The 13,327-nt window shown below is 35.5% G+C and overlaps 3 protein-coding genes across 4 annotated transcripts in view; 2 read left to right on the top strand and 1 right to left on the bottom strand.

The window, feature by feature from the left end:
* LOC135205511 (balbiani ring protein 3-like) overlaps nt 1-12,899 on the top strand; it is a 22,093-nt gene extending 9,194 nt beyond the window's left edge. Inside the window, exons 2-6 of one of the 2 annotated variants that reach the window (XM_064236250.1) lie at nt 3,658-3,778; nt 5,065-6,663; nt 8,200-8,409; nt 8,506-9,562; nt 12,547-12,899. In XM_064236250.1, coding sequence (XP_064092320.1) covers nt 3,658-3,778; nt 5,065-6,663; nt 8,200-8,409; nt 8,506-9,206 — 2,631 coding nt within the window. In that variant the 3' untranslated portion in view covers nt 9,207-9,562; nt 12,547-12,899. Of the gene's footprint in view, nt 1-3,657; nt 3,779-5,064; nt 6,664-8,199; nt 8,410-8,505; nt 9,563-12,543 lie in introns of both variants that reach the window. The other variant, XM_064236249.1, reaches the window with a different exon arrangement.
* Nucleotides 1-13,327, bottom strand: part of LOC135205514 (glutathione S-transferase Mu 4-like) — a 1,039,821-nt gene that overhangs the window by 661,511 nt on the left and 364,983 nt on the right. The gene's annotated exons all lie outside the window — the stretch shown is intronic.
* LOC135202536 (nascent polypeptide-associated complex subunit alpha, muscle-specific form-like) overlaps nt 9,523-13,327 on the top strand; it is a 39,216-nt gene continuing 35,411 nt past the window's right edge. The window contains exons 1-2 of the mRNA XM_064232004.1: nt 9,523-9,562; nt 12,544-13,038. Of these exons, the coding sequence (XP_064088074.1) occupies nt 9,523-9,562; nt 12,544-13,038 (535 nt within the window). The remainder of the gene's footprint in view (nt 9,563-12,543; nt 13,039-13,327) is intronic.

Genomic DNA, 13,327 nt, shown 5'->3' with positions numbered 1-13,327 from the left:
CTGAAGAAAGCAGCTGGCCAGAGACGAAGAAGTGGCAGGCATCTCTACATCAGTGCCGGGAGAAAGCGACGGCACCAAAACCCTGTGAATTCCTCCTCAACAGGGAGAAGCAGGAACCGCTCAAGTCGCAGGTGACAGGGGCACCTGTGAGTCGCGTATGAAGCACCCATGTTGCAGTTCGAGACAGGAGACACTCGAGTCGCAAGTGACAAGAGGACCTGCGAACAACAGTCCAAGAGGAAGATCCGTAAACGTGGTCCAAAAAGCTGCCAAATAATCGTCATCCAAATTCCAAATATCAGAGCACCAACGTTACGTTAAGCACTTGACATGACAAGACAACGGACAATAAACTTCGAAAATAATGTAAACAAATACTCAGACAAATCAATGGCTATTCTGCCACAAAATGAATTAAAAAGTAGTTATTAAACCTACAAATTTCGAACAAGGTTGATCTAAATTTACATAAAGAAAATAAGTTACTCTTTCCTTATAGTCAGTATTTCATACAATGTTCACAAACAAACAAAAAATTCGTATACATCTCGTTTGTTTGTGAACATTGTAAGAAATACTGACTAAAAGGAAAGCGTAACTTATTTTTTTTATTTTCTTTATGTAAATTTAGATCGGCCTTGTTCGAAATTTCTAGGTTTAATAACTTCTTTTTAAGTCATTTTGTGGCAGGATAGCCATTATTTTGTCTGAGTATTTGTTTACATTATTTTCTAAGTTTGTTGTTCGTTGTCTTGTCATTTCAGGTGCTTAACGTAACGTTGGTGCTCCGATATTTGGAATTTGGATGACGATTATTTGGCAGCTTTTTGGACCACGTTTACTGATCTTCCGTAAACGTGTATGTATGTATGAATATGTATATATACGTATATATATATATATATATATATATATATATATATATATATATATATATATATATATATATATATGCATATATAAAGACTTTGTATTTCATATAACCAGAATTTTCCAGTTAACTTTTGAATCCTGCATACTCACTGGATACGCTTGTCACTACAAAGCCTGAGATCCAGTTAAGAAGATAAGAAGATATTGTGGTTATCATAATTACACACACCCGCGCACACACACACACATGTAATCTATATTATAATCTAAATATAATATATTATATATATATATATATATATATATATAGATATATATAGAATATATATATATATATTATATATTGTATATATATATATATATATATATCTATATATATATATATATAATATTATATATATTATATATTATACTATGGAAGAAATAGAAATTCCGCACAATCAGCAATAGATAAAAGATGGCTGAAAATGTCACGGCGAATACTCTTAGATTTATAGACAAGAGAATGACAGGAGGCTATCTTGAAATACCTCTGGGATATTGAACTTTTCGAGATCATTAAGTACAATTTGCATGTAGGGAAAGAGCGGAAGCAAGATAAGAAAGGGCAACAAAAAGACTAATAACATCAAACTAAATCAAGACAAATACTTTTTTTATACTCATTTTTTATATGAGTGAAAGAAATAAAAGTGTATCATGTCTACAAGAGGAGACCTCGATACTATATATAGATATATATATATATACTATATATATTATATATATATATACATATATATATATATATATATATATATAGTATATCACCTTTGGTAGGAAAAATTTCTAACACGAATGTTAAAAACAATGTTGATTTTATAAACAAATCGAATAGTCTAAATTTGAATTTTGATTTTAATATGGTTAGTTTTGATGTTGTCTGTTTATTTACAAAAGTGCCTGTAGATGATTTACATGAATATTTGGAGGATGAATTAGAACGTCATGATATTCCCTTAACTGTAGCAAACCTCATTAGTCTCATAAGGTTATGTATCAAAGATAGTAGTTTGTTTCAATTGGGAATTTTTTGTACAAAATTTTGGCATGGCTATGGGTAATCCCTTATCTCCTGTCCTTAGCAATATTTACATGGAATGTTTTGAGACAAATCTCTCACCAAGAATTTTGCCCCAAAAAGTTATATGGTTTAGGTGTGTGGATGATATTTTCTGTATTTGGCCAGTTCACGAAAATCTACAGGAATTCTTTAATAATCTCAATAATTTAGTCTTTTCTATATAACTTACTGTAGAGGAAGAAAGAAATTGTAATTTGAATTTTCTTGATGTAACTGTCCTTAGAAATGATAGAAATTTCACCTTTTCAGTCTTTCAGAAATCAACTAACATTGCCTCTTTGGTTCATTACTACTCCAATCACCATCAAAAATGTTAAATTCTCTGTTGTTTCTGGGATGTTCCTAAGGGCTTTACGTGTCTGTAGCCCGCAGTTTATTGACGCTGAGATTAAACCATTTATGATATTAACATGAAACTTAAATACCCAAGGACTTTTGTAGATGGGCATGGAAAAAGAGCTAGAAAAAAATTTTGTTTAATTAATGACAAACTTGAATTTAGCAAGCATAACATTCTAAAATTACCCTATGATGAAAGGTTTTTAGATATTCCTAGAATTTTAAAGCTTTTTAACATGAATGTTGTTTTCAGTAATATTAATGTCAAAAGTTTAGTGATAAAAAATTCTCCTAAAGATCTTCTGGACTGCATATTTGAAATTCCTTGCAAAAAGTGTGATCAAGTCTATTACGGACAAACCGGTAAATCTCTATATCACAACGTCTCAAACAGCACCAATATTCTGTGAGAACTGGGCAAATATCGAATGCATTATTCGTAAATATGAGAGATTTAGATCATCCTATTAACTGGAGTCAAGCAAGAGCCTTAATCCCATGTAATGACACAGTTAAAAGGAATATCATTGAATCTTGTTTCATCAAGTCAAATAATGGAAATGTTCTAAATTTAAGTCTTGGTTTATTTAAACTTGATGCTTTCATAACGAAAAAAGTTGTAGATAAATATAAGCAACAAAATTAATATATTCAGTTTTTACGTGTTTTGGACTTTACGGATACTTAGTAGTTTCTGTTAGGGTTAAATCTATGTTTAGGTTTGTGACCGTGTGATATCCGATAATCCTGGATCATCTATTTAATTTTTACCCCTTTGACAATTAACCATCTGGTATTTTTGATCTTGTTGTTTACCTGATAAATTTCTCTCCAATTGAATTTCATTCGTTCCTTGACAATGTCTTAGTAAAGACGAAAGCGTTTGGATTTCTGACTATCATTTGCCTGTGGTATTCGCTTATTTAATGAAGTCAGGTACATCTACTGTGATTATTTAAGCATACTGTATATATATATATATATATATATATATATATATATATATATATATGCAGGCTATCTATATATACATATACGCAGGCTATATATATATATATATATTATATATTTTTATATTATATTTATATATATATATATTATATTATATATAATATATGTGTGTATATGTATTTATACACACAAAACACAAAATGCCCTAATATTCTGGGTACGATTTTTTAAGATGTTCCCCACCAACGGGGGAACCCACACTGTTTAGAACACTGCTTAACTACTAAAAAAAACACTCCACACAACCAAGAAGGTGGCATTTGTAGGTCAATGTAAAGCCTATACTTAAATTTCTTTGTTTTTCTTTTCAGAATACTGTGAAAGAAGTTGGCAGATGTAATGAAGGACAATGCAGGAAGCCTTCTTCTAACTGCAAGGAAATTCCAGGAGAGAAATGTGGAGATGGCCTCGTCTGTTGCAAATTAAGAAAATGTAAGAGATAAAAGATATCAAGACATTATTCTGAAAACCCATAAACATGCTACAGCTGTATGAAACGATCTTAAGTGTACAAATAAATTTAAAAATGAGAGAGAGAGAGAGAGAGAGAGAGAGAGAGAGAGAGAGAGAGAGAGAGAGAGAGAGAGAGAGAGAGAGAGAGAGAGCAGAGCACTGCGAGAGGCGCTACACACATATACTAGTATTTAGGTAAATTTGCCAATGTCTACGAAAACAGCATCATTGGACTTTTAAAAAAGATTGGAAATTTAAAACCAAGACCAAATATGCATCGCGATTATGTAAGAGTTAGGAGGTGAACTGGGAAATTACAATCAAAAAAAAGAAAAGAATGAGTAGGTTGAACAAATCATATTTAGTGATAAGTATAGTTGTAATGTTGGTCAGGATATCGGAAAAACATTAGACAGGAATACAGTAGCGTGAATGATGAGTATACATTATAGTTGCGAATAATGATTTTGACGGAAAGTGAAGATATAATATACGCACTAGTACAATCATATGGAGAACCATGGTGTTTGCCTATATGAGAGGATGGATAAATATTTGGACTTTGTGATCGGCAATTATTCTGTGTTTGGTGATAGGTAAAAGCCTCAGCGTCTGGCGAGAGCGAATATCTGCAGTATACGAATGTGACCGGCAAGTAATTTAGATAACTGCCAACGCAAGAATGAATAGTCTCAGCAGGGATTTCTTCACTTGTGGGTGTGTTACTTATTTGCGTGATAGATACAAGAATTTTAAATCGGAAAATGTAAAGCGTACCTTAAGCTCATTTAGAGTTGAAAATGCAAAAATATGAAGGCAATCAAATCAACACGCGTTTCAAAGAATCGATGAGGTATTAGGGCTTACATACATGAAAACAGCAAACAAATATTCTTAAGTAAGTATATGATTCTCTTTCCTATGTAATTTCTTCATCGGAATAAAGTTACAGGGTTTAATCGCCATAAAATGCTGACATTTTTAGCTATTTCCAGAGTAACGTCCGTGTCATTGAAATATTGCAGTTTTATTTTATGTAAATCGCATTTGCTGTGAATTTCCTTACATTCAGGCAATCATTAATTTCAGATATTAGCAGAGAATTCAACTTTAAAAAACTCAAACTCAATTTAAAATTTTTATTTTGAAATGCTAAAGCCTATAATCAATAAATTATATTTCATTTTAATCTTATAATAATTAAAATTATAACAGTTCATAGGATTAACTCTGAAAGAAAATGACACAAACCGTTTTCATTGCAGCTGGGAATAATGCCAAGAGAACAAACATGAATGGAAATAAAGGAGGTAACCAGAAAGACAAAAACAATAAACAAGATGTTAAAGATAAAAGAAATAATGATAAAGGCAGCGAAGAAAAGAAGAAAAAAGAGGTAAGTAAAGCCGAAGCAAAAGGAACAAAAAAACAAGACGGAGGTAGAAAGGAAAGCAAAAAGGAAAACGAGAAAAACGAAATAAAAGATAAAAGCAAAAAAGATGGAGGAAGAAACACAAAACCAGGAGGAACAGACAAACCAAAAGGGCGAAGTAAAAAACCTGGGGGAAGACAGAATGGCCCGAGATCTCAACCGAACAATTCTGGAGCGAACAACAGCAAAGGGCAAAAGGAACAGGGAAATAAAAAGAGTCAGAAAGACTCGACAGCCAAACTTTGCGCTGAAAAGGAAGGCAGGTGCATTCGTAGGGGCCAATGCAACATAAACAAAGGAAAGCAGGACTGCAAGTACGGCGTTTGTTGTACTGATGTAAAGAGGTCCGGTTCTTCAAACACCCCGAAGAGCAATGGGTGCAACCCGAAGAACTGTGTCGAGGAAAAGCAGTGCAATATCCCAAATGCAAAGAACAGAGGTTGCAACCAAGGTTTCGTGTGTTGCACCAAGAGAAACAGAAACCTAAACGGAAATAATGGATGTCAAAGATTTGGGGGCCAATGCAAGATGGAAAATAAATGCCAAGGAAAAATCGTGAACGCCAAATGCCCAGGCAACTCCAAATGCTGCGTTTCTGGGGTGAAAAGTAACAGCCCAGGTTATCCCTGCGAGAAGAGGAGGGGGAAGTGCCAGACTACCTGTGAGAAGGGCACAGTTCGCATGAAAGGTGTATGCCCGGAGAACAATGTATGCTGTGGAGCCAAGCGAATCCAATCTGGACCTAAAACACATCAGAGAATTGAAAAAAGGAAGAGCTGTAAGCAAATGAAAATGAAATGCAAATCTAAGTGCCCAAAGAAAAAGATAACAGAATTCGGAGGTTGCAAAACGGGAACGGTCTGTTGCAATGTCAAGGGGAAGAACAACAATTGCAAGAAAAGAGGTGGTACTTGTCAAAGTCCAGATGTGTCTTGTAATAAAACATTAAACCCCAAGGGCTGTAAAAAGGGCCAGGTATGTTGCAAAAGGAACGAATGCGTGGAAAGCGGAGGCAAGTGCAAAAAGAAATGCTCTGGTAGCATAGTCGACCTCTCGGGGTGTAATAGTAAACAAGTCTGCTGTAAAAATAGGCAAACGTGTCGTGCTGCTGCCGGAAGGTGTCGAACGTCGAATAAATGCCCTCCCGAAACGATCATTGCCGACGTTAACAAATGCCCCAACAACAAAGTGTGTTGTCCCGCAGCAAAGACTTGCAACAAAGCCAAAGGAAAATGTAGGCCTCTATCGAAATGCAAAGGCGATATAATCCCGGTAGGAAGACCTTGTAAGGACGGCAAAGTTTGCTGCGGCAAGAAAGGGACTTGCAAGGAAGCGAAGGGCGTCTGTCGGAAAGCAACGCAGTGCACGCCACCCGATACAGTCGTCAATGTCAGCAAGAAATGCGCCAATAACAAAGTATGCTGCAAGAAAGGTAGGTTCCCCTAGACTTCCTCTCTGTTTAGTCGTAAAAGTTTTCACTGTCAACGTTATTTTCACAGCTATCATTTACTTGTCTCCATTATCTCTAGTTTCAATGTATTTCTTCGCTTAAATTTTTTTATATATAATTTATTCTTTTGTGTTAAATTCATACGACATATATTAATAAGTGCACAAATAATATTTGCCTAAATAATACATTTAGATTCTCACCTCTTAACACTTCACTTACGGAGGACACTTAAATTAATAATAATAATAATAATAATAATAATAATAATAATAATAATAATAATAATAATGATAATAATAACAATAATAATAATAATAGATTATATTAATTAAAACAACAATAACGGCAAACGGAAAAATATTTACAACTATCCTAAAGATGAGCGCACGGCAATATTTAGTCAGAACTACACCCGATGCGATTTTCCATAGTATATATACCATTAACACCTATTCACAAGAAGTAAGTGTGCTGCTAAATTCTTCTTTGTATAAGGGCTCATTGTCGTAATTGGCTGTTCACTGACTGTAGCCTAAACCCCAAGAAAACTTCGGTGCGCTGTTAAAAATACGGTTATATATGTCATCAGTTCCTACTGCCTTTATAACTAATAACTATTCGTATATGTTTATATATATATATATATATATATATATATATATATATATATATTATATATATATCTATATATATATATATATATATATATATAATATATATATATATATATATATATACATATACATATATATATATATATGGTTGTGCGTAAAGTGTTTCAGAACTGCGTAATGGGAATGAGAGTATGTTTGCTTGCTGACCTATGCACATATATCAACATGCATATATGCAGCATAAATACAGCGATATACTTATCAAGGTTTAATTGTTCCAGCTAATTGCAAGACATTCACTAACGATCTCTGCAAGAGTAATTCTGGTCAGTGCCGAAAGAAATGCAAAGGAGAAAATCTTGTGGCAAACGGTTGCACTTCAGATAAATGCGTCTGCTGCGCAAGTAAATTTGTTCAAAACTTACATGAAAGAAAATATAGGGAAACGGACATGAAGAGACGCAATTCGTACTCTTCCGATATAGTACTTAACCTAAAATAAAAAGATAAAAAAAATCGGCACTGTCGCTGAATGTGGTCAAGTCAGTCATAATTTTTTCTCTTTTTGCTTAATTTGTCAACATTTAAAACTGAATATATCAAAGTTCGAGTCATCTTCTTAAGGCTATAACATTTATATTCAGTAAATGCAAGGATGAATTTAGCCGAGGACTGAAAGATATTTCTTTACATGCGAAGTTTCGATTGTTTGCATGAAATTTTTGTTCAGTATGTATATTGCACTATACTTCAGTACTTCGTATCAAAACTGGGTTATTATTGCAATGGAAAAGCTGATATATTTGTAAAAATCCATAATATAGTTACGTGAATACTCACTTAAAAGCCAGTCAAGCCCATAAGATAAATCCCAATATCTAATGCTGATTTTTTTTTTCAGAGGGTGTTATAACAACTACACCTCCATCAACGAACCCTGAAACACCCACTCCTACAGGAGAAGGACCAGTAAGTCCTCCTGTATCCCCAAATCCTGACACAACAAAGGCTCCTCCATCAGGAAATGACACGACAAAGGCTCCTCCATCTGGACCTGACACAACAAAGGGTCCTCCATCAGGAAATGACACAACAAAGGCTCCTCCATCAGGTCCATGGACCAACAAACAAAGGCTCTCCATAGGAAATGAAACACAAAGGCCCCTCCAAATCAGGACCTGGACACAAACAAAGGCTCCTCCATCAGGACCTGACACAACAAAGGCTCCTCCATCAGGAAATGACACAACAAAGGCTCCTCCATCAGGAAATGACACAACAAAGGCTACTCCATCTGGACCTGACACAACAAAAGCTCCTCCATCAGGACCTGACACAACAAAAACCCCTTCATCTGGACCTGACACAACGAAGGCTCCTCCATCTGGACCTGACACAACGAAGGCTCCTCCATCTGGACCTGACACAACAAAGGCTCCTACATCTGGACCTGACACAACAAAGGCTCCTACATCTGGACCTGACACAACAAAGTCTCCTTCATCTGGACCTGACACAACAAATGCACCTACATCCAATAAACCTGACACCACAATTGCCCCTACATCCAAACCTAATACAACGCAACCTCCTATATCCACGACACCTGAGACAGCCGTCACTCCTTCAACCACTAAATCTGGCACCACCGGAGCTCCTACTTCCTCGAGTTCGGGCTCAACAGAAACTCCTACTTCATCAGCTCCTACAACCACTACAAGCGTTACTCCAACTCCAAGACTACCAGCGATCTACAGGCAAATTTCTGAACTAAATACTGTAAGAAATTCATTAAATGGCCTTTTGAAGAACTTATATGATATCTACAATGAAATCCAAAATGTGCTAAACGCAGCAAGTAACCAGAAAACGCAGACAAACGAGAGATTTGGCTGCAGATATAAGTAAATTTATTACAGATGTGCTGGCTCTTCTTTCAAAAATCACAAATTATGTAGATCAAAGAGATACAACAAACATTGACTCCTCAACTACTGAAAGTAACAGACTTCTGACAGTAGTGATCCAAATCAAGACTTCTGTTAAAGCTAACCCCAGTAGTCTGACTAGCAGCCAGAAAACCAATCTGAAGGATCTCAAGACTTCAATAAAAAAAGAAGAAGTAAATATTGAAGATGAAATAACTGGTATTGACAAACAGATTACTGCATTGAATGCAGAGGCTGTGCAAGAAGGTGGAACCACACTTATTGTAACGACCGTCATGAAAGACGAAATCACAGAAATAGCAAAAAGCTCAACCGGTAAGTAGACTTCATAGTTGATGGGAACATTCTAACTTGGATTTCAAATTGTATGACGATTTTTTTTTATTTGCTTGATGAAATTTTGTAAAATCTGTAACGGCAATCTCTCCAGTAAGCATGAATTTGAAATTTATTTTTTCCATGGGGTACTTATATTCTTAATACAATTAACAACGTATTCGTGATTAATTTTACATGTAATTCGTGGGGGCTAGATATATACAATTATCATTGTTTGTGTAATCTAGTCATGAACTTTCTTATCATGAACATAATTTGTACATGGAAGCAAATTTGTAACAACGTACCTCTCTATCATTCTTTAACGGAGAAGCAGATGACAATTGGTGCAGTACTTGATAGCAGCGTCTTTCCTGTTCAGCTTGAGAAAACCCAAAACCAGACAGCATCGTCACTCATTATTCTTTTCCCCCTAGGAACAGGAAACTAACAACTTCAATTTTTTTTCATACTATTTAGAAGGAGCAGTCTGCCCTTGGCCCAATCTTTGATTGTAATATAATTCATCTGCACATATAAAAAATGATGACTCAAACCACTACGTACAGCTTGAAACATCAATCATGTCTCAGCCCTAAAATACTCTCATTCCAGCAACAGTCCACAACAGGCAGAGAGTTTGCCAGTTAAAGTTGCTACACGCAAACCCAGCTCCTCCGTGAACTTTACCAGATAAATAAAGAAATTACAGTTCAAGAGGTACATCCTAACCAAACCAAAACTGTAACCTAGCGTCCTACCTAGATGGGGGAGCTTTACCTCCCCGACCCCGTTATTCATGAATTAAAAGAGGAATATTCATATTAGCAGCTGGGTTCGCAGGTAGCCACTCTGACTGGAAAGCAGATCAAGTATTTGTTTGAACTGTAGTGTAAGCCTGTTCTATGGATTTCTCTTGATATCATTCTTCTTGACTTGCCATCTACCAAAACTCCAGTAAGCCCGATCTTAATGTTTTACACTGAAAGGAATGTGACTGCCATTGTTCATAATGTTCCAATGATTTTTATTGAAGAAACGTTATGTTTGTGAGTTGCCACAATACAGATGCGACTCCCTCGGTGTTACAGTGTCATGACTGCTCTTCTATAATTTTCTATTTCATTTCTGAAAAGAGTTTAGTTATAAGCTTTCCCTATGTGATTGATCCGAGTCAGGATTTTTAACGCCTTACATATTCTTATTGTTGTGCCATGAAGTGAAAGTATATTCAAGAATAGCTTCACGAAAGAGAGAGAATTGAATGACATTTTCGTTTTACCCTGTTCTTTCGTTCATGTTGACAGCACTATAACATACAAAAGAACGTATTTTATTTACAAAATATTCAGATATTAAATTAACAATTGTAAACACTGATTCAGCTTCTACAAATATTAAATTAACAATTGTAAACACTGATTCCGTTTCTACAAATATTAAATTAACAATTGTAATTACTGAATTAGTTTCTACAAATATTAAATTAACAATTGTAATTACTGAATCAGTTTCTACAAATATTAAATTAACAATGTTAATCACTGCTTCAATTTCTACAAATATTAAATTAACAATTGTAAAGACTGATTCAATTTCTACATATATTAAATTAACAATTGTAAAGACTGATTCAATTTCTACAAATATTAAATTAACAAAAGTAAACACTGATTCAGTTTCTACAAATATTAAATTAACAATTGTAAAAACTGATTCAGTGTGTTGATTTTCCGATTTTTCAGACGCTACCAAAAGGTTTTCACTGATGATTATGAAATGCAATTTGCATGATATTCGCTTCAGTTCGCGGCACAATATTCTCAACATTGATCTAATAATTTTCTCCAGACCTTTTTCTAGAAACACTTTGATTTTTATTTTCATTTATGCTGATCATATATTACCTCAACCAGAACATATATACTCCAGAGTTAATCTAAGACTTTTATCATTTAATTCCCCTTCAGGAATCTATATTGATTTTTAATTGTAGAACACATTTCCAGGATAACATATAGTACCTAAAATCCATCGGTTTCACTTCTTGGTGTAGCTATACTCTGTTTTTTTTCATCTGTCCATCTGCATGTGGTGTTTTTGTATGGTAACACTGCGTCCCGGGCTTTAGATAGTTACGCTATGTGTAAGTTTTATGTAAATAAAAGGATATCTGGGTGTACATTTGCAACTGAAAAGTTTTAATAATTTACTGTATGCTAATTACACCGTTAATATTCGAAATAGGATAGTATTATAACCGTTGAATGTAAGCTGAATGTAACTATCTAAAGCCCGGGACGCAGTGTTACCATACAAAAACACCACATGCAGATGGACAGATGAAAAAAAACAGAGTATAGTAACCTAATTTTCATGCTCAGAACCAAACGTCAATAACATCTAGAAAGGCATCTACAAAAAGCAGCTATTTCAAATGTTGCATTAACTTAATGTGGCGTATTATTATGACGTGTACACTATCCCATGATGTTTCAACATCTGTTTGCGCTTCATAAACATCTGCAACTAGTGACATATCAGTATCACGCAGTGCACAACACTACGTGGCATCAGCATCAAATGATGTATAAAATTCGAGTGGTGAATCGGGATCGGGTACTTCATTATGGAGCGATGCTCATTATCATCTGGGTTTCTTGACAGTATACTTCTTTTATAGATTTCTTCACAGGTATCATAAGTAATGTTTCATATACATAGATACACACACAGATATATGTATGTATGTATATATATATATATATATATATATATATATATATATATATATAGGAGAGCGGCTTGACGAGCTTTCAATACCTCAGATGATCAACAAATGTAATGGAATTACAAGGATCTCTAACCTCCACGAACCAAGCCTCCATGGCTGCCATACAAAACTGGAACTTTCTTCTTCCGAGGGTATATACACTACAGAATTTCTAGTTGTTAATGCATTGTTCATGTCTCATCAGCAGCGGGCAGTTCGTCTGAATCCTCCAAGGCTTCAAGTGGTGGCGCATCAACACCAAGTGGTGCATCGCCACCAAGTGGTGCATCAACACCAAGTGCTGCATCGCCACCAAGTGGTGCTTCAACACCAAGTGGTGCATCGCCACCAAGTGGTGCATCGCCACCAAGTAGTGCAGTAACACCAAGTGGTGCGTCAACACCAAGTGGTGCATCAACACCAAGTGGTGCATCGCCACCAAGTAGTGCAGTAACACCAAGTGGTGCATCGCCACCAAGTGGTGCATCGCCACCAAGTGGTGCATCAACACCAAGTGGTGCATCGCCACCAAGTGGTGCATCAACACCAAGTGGTGCATCAACACCAGTGTCATCAACACCAAGTGGTGCATCAACACCAAGTGGTGCATCGCCACCAAGTGGTGCGTCAACACCAAGTGGTGCATCAACACCAAGTGGTGGATCGAAATCAAGTGAAGGCTCTTCAGCTCCAACAGCCGGTAGATTCTCTGCTTCTTTTGGAACCTTTTGCAAAACGGCTTATTATCACTTAGCTCTCTGCATCTAATTCTACTATCAGTGTTTCCTGTACTTGAAACATGAGCTCTAAATCTGATATTGCTTCAACTATCCTTTGTGACCAATCTTTTTGCCTGTTATTTTTCGTTAAGATATTTCTTCATTTCATTGCCAAGGCTCTGGGTCTCAAAATGCTCCTTCTGGAAATCTTATGGGACAAGAACTACAACTCTGCATTTTTTCATGGTACTTTAGTAAGGTATTACCTCC

The sequence above is a fragment of the Macrobrachium nipponense genome, chromosome 24 (assembly GCF_015104395.2).
Source record: "Macrobrachium nipponense isolate FS-2020 chromosome 24, ASM1510439v2, whole genome shotgun sequence".
Taxonomy (NCBI): Eukaryota; Metazoa; Arthropoda; class Malacostraca; order Decapoda; family Palaemonidae; genus Macrobrachium; species Macrobrachium nipponense.
The sequence above is the reverse complement of the archived record's forward strand: the minus strand, read 5'-3'. Positions and strand labels throughout refer to the sequence as shown.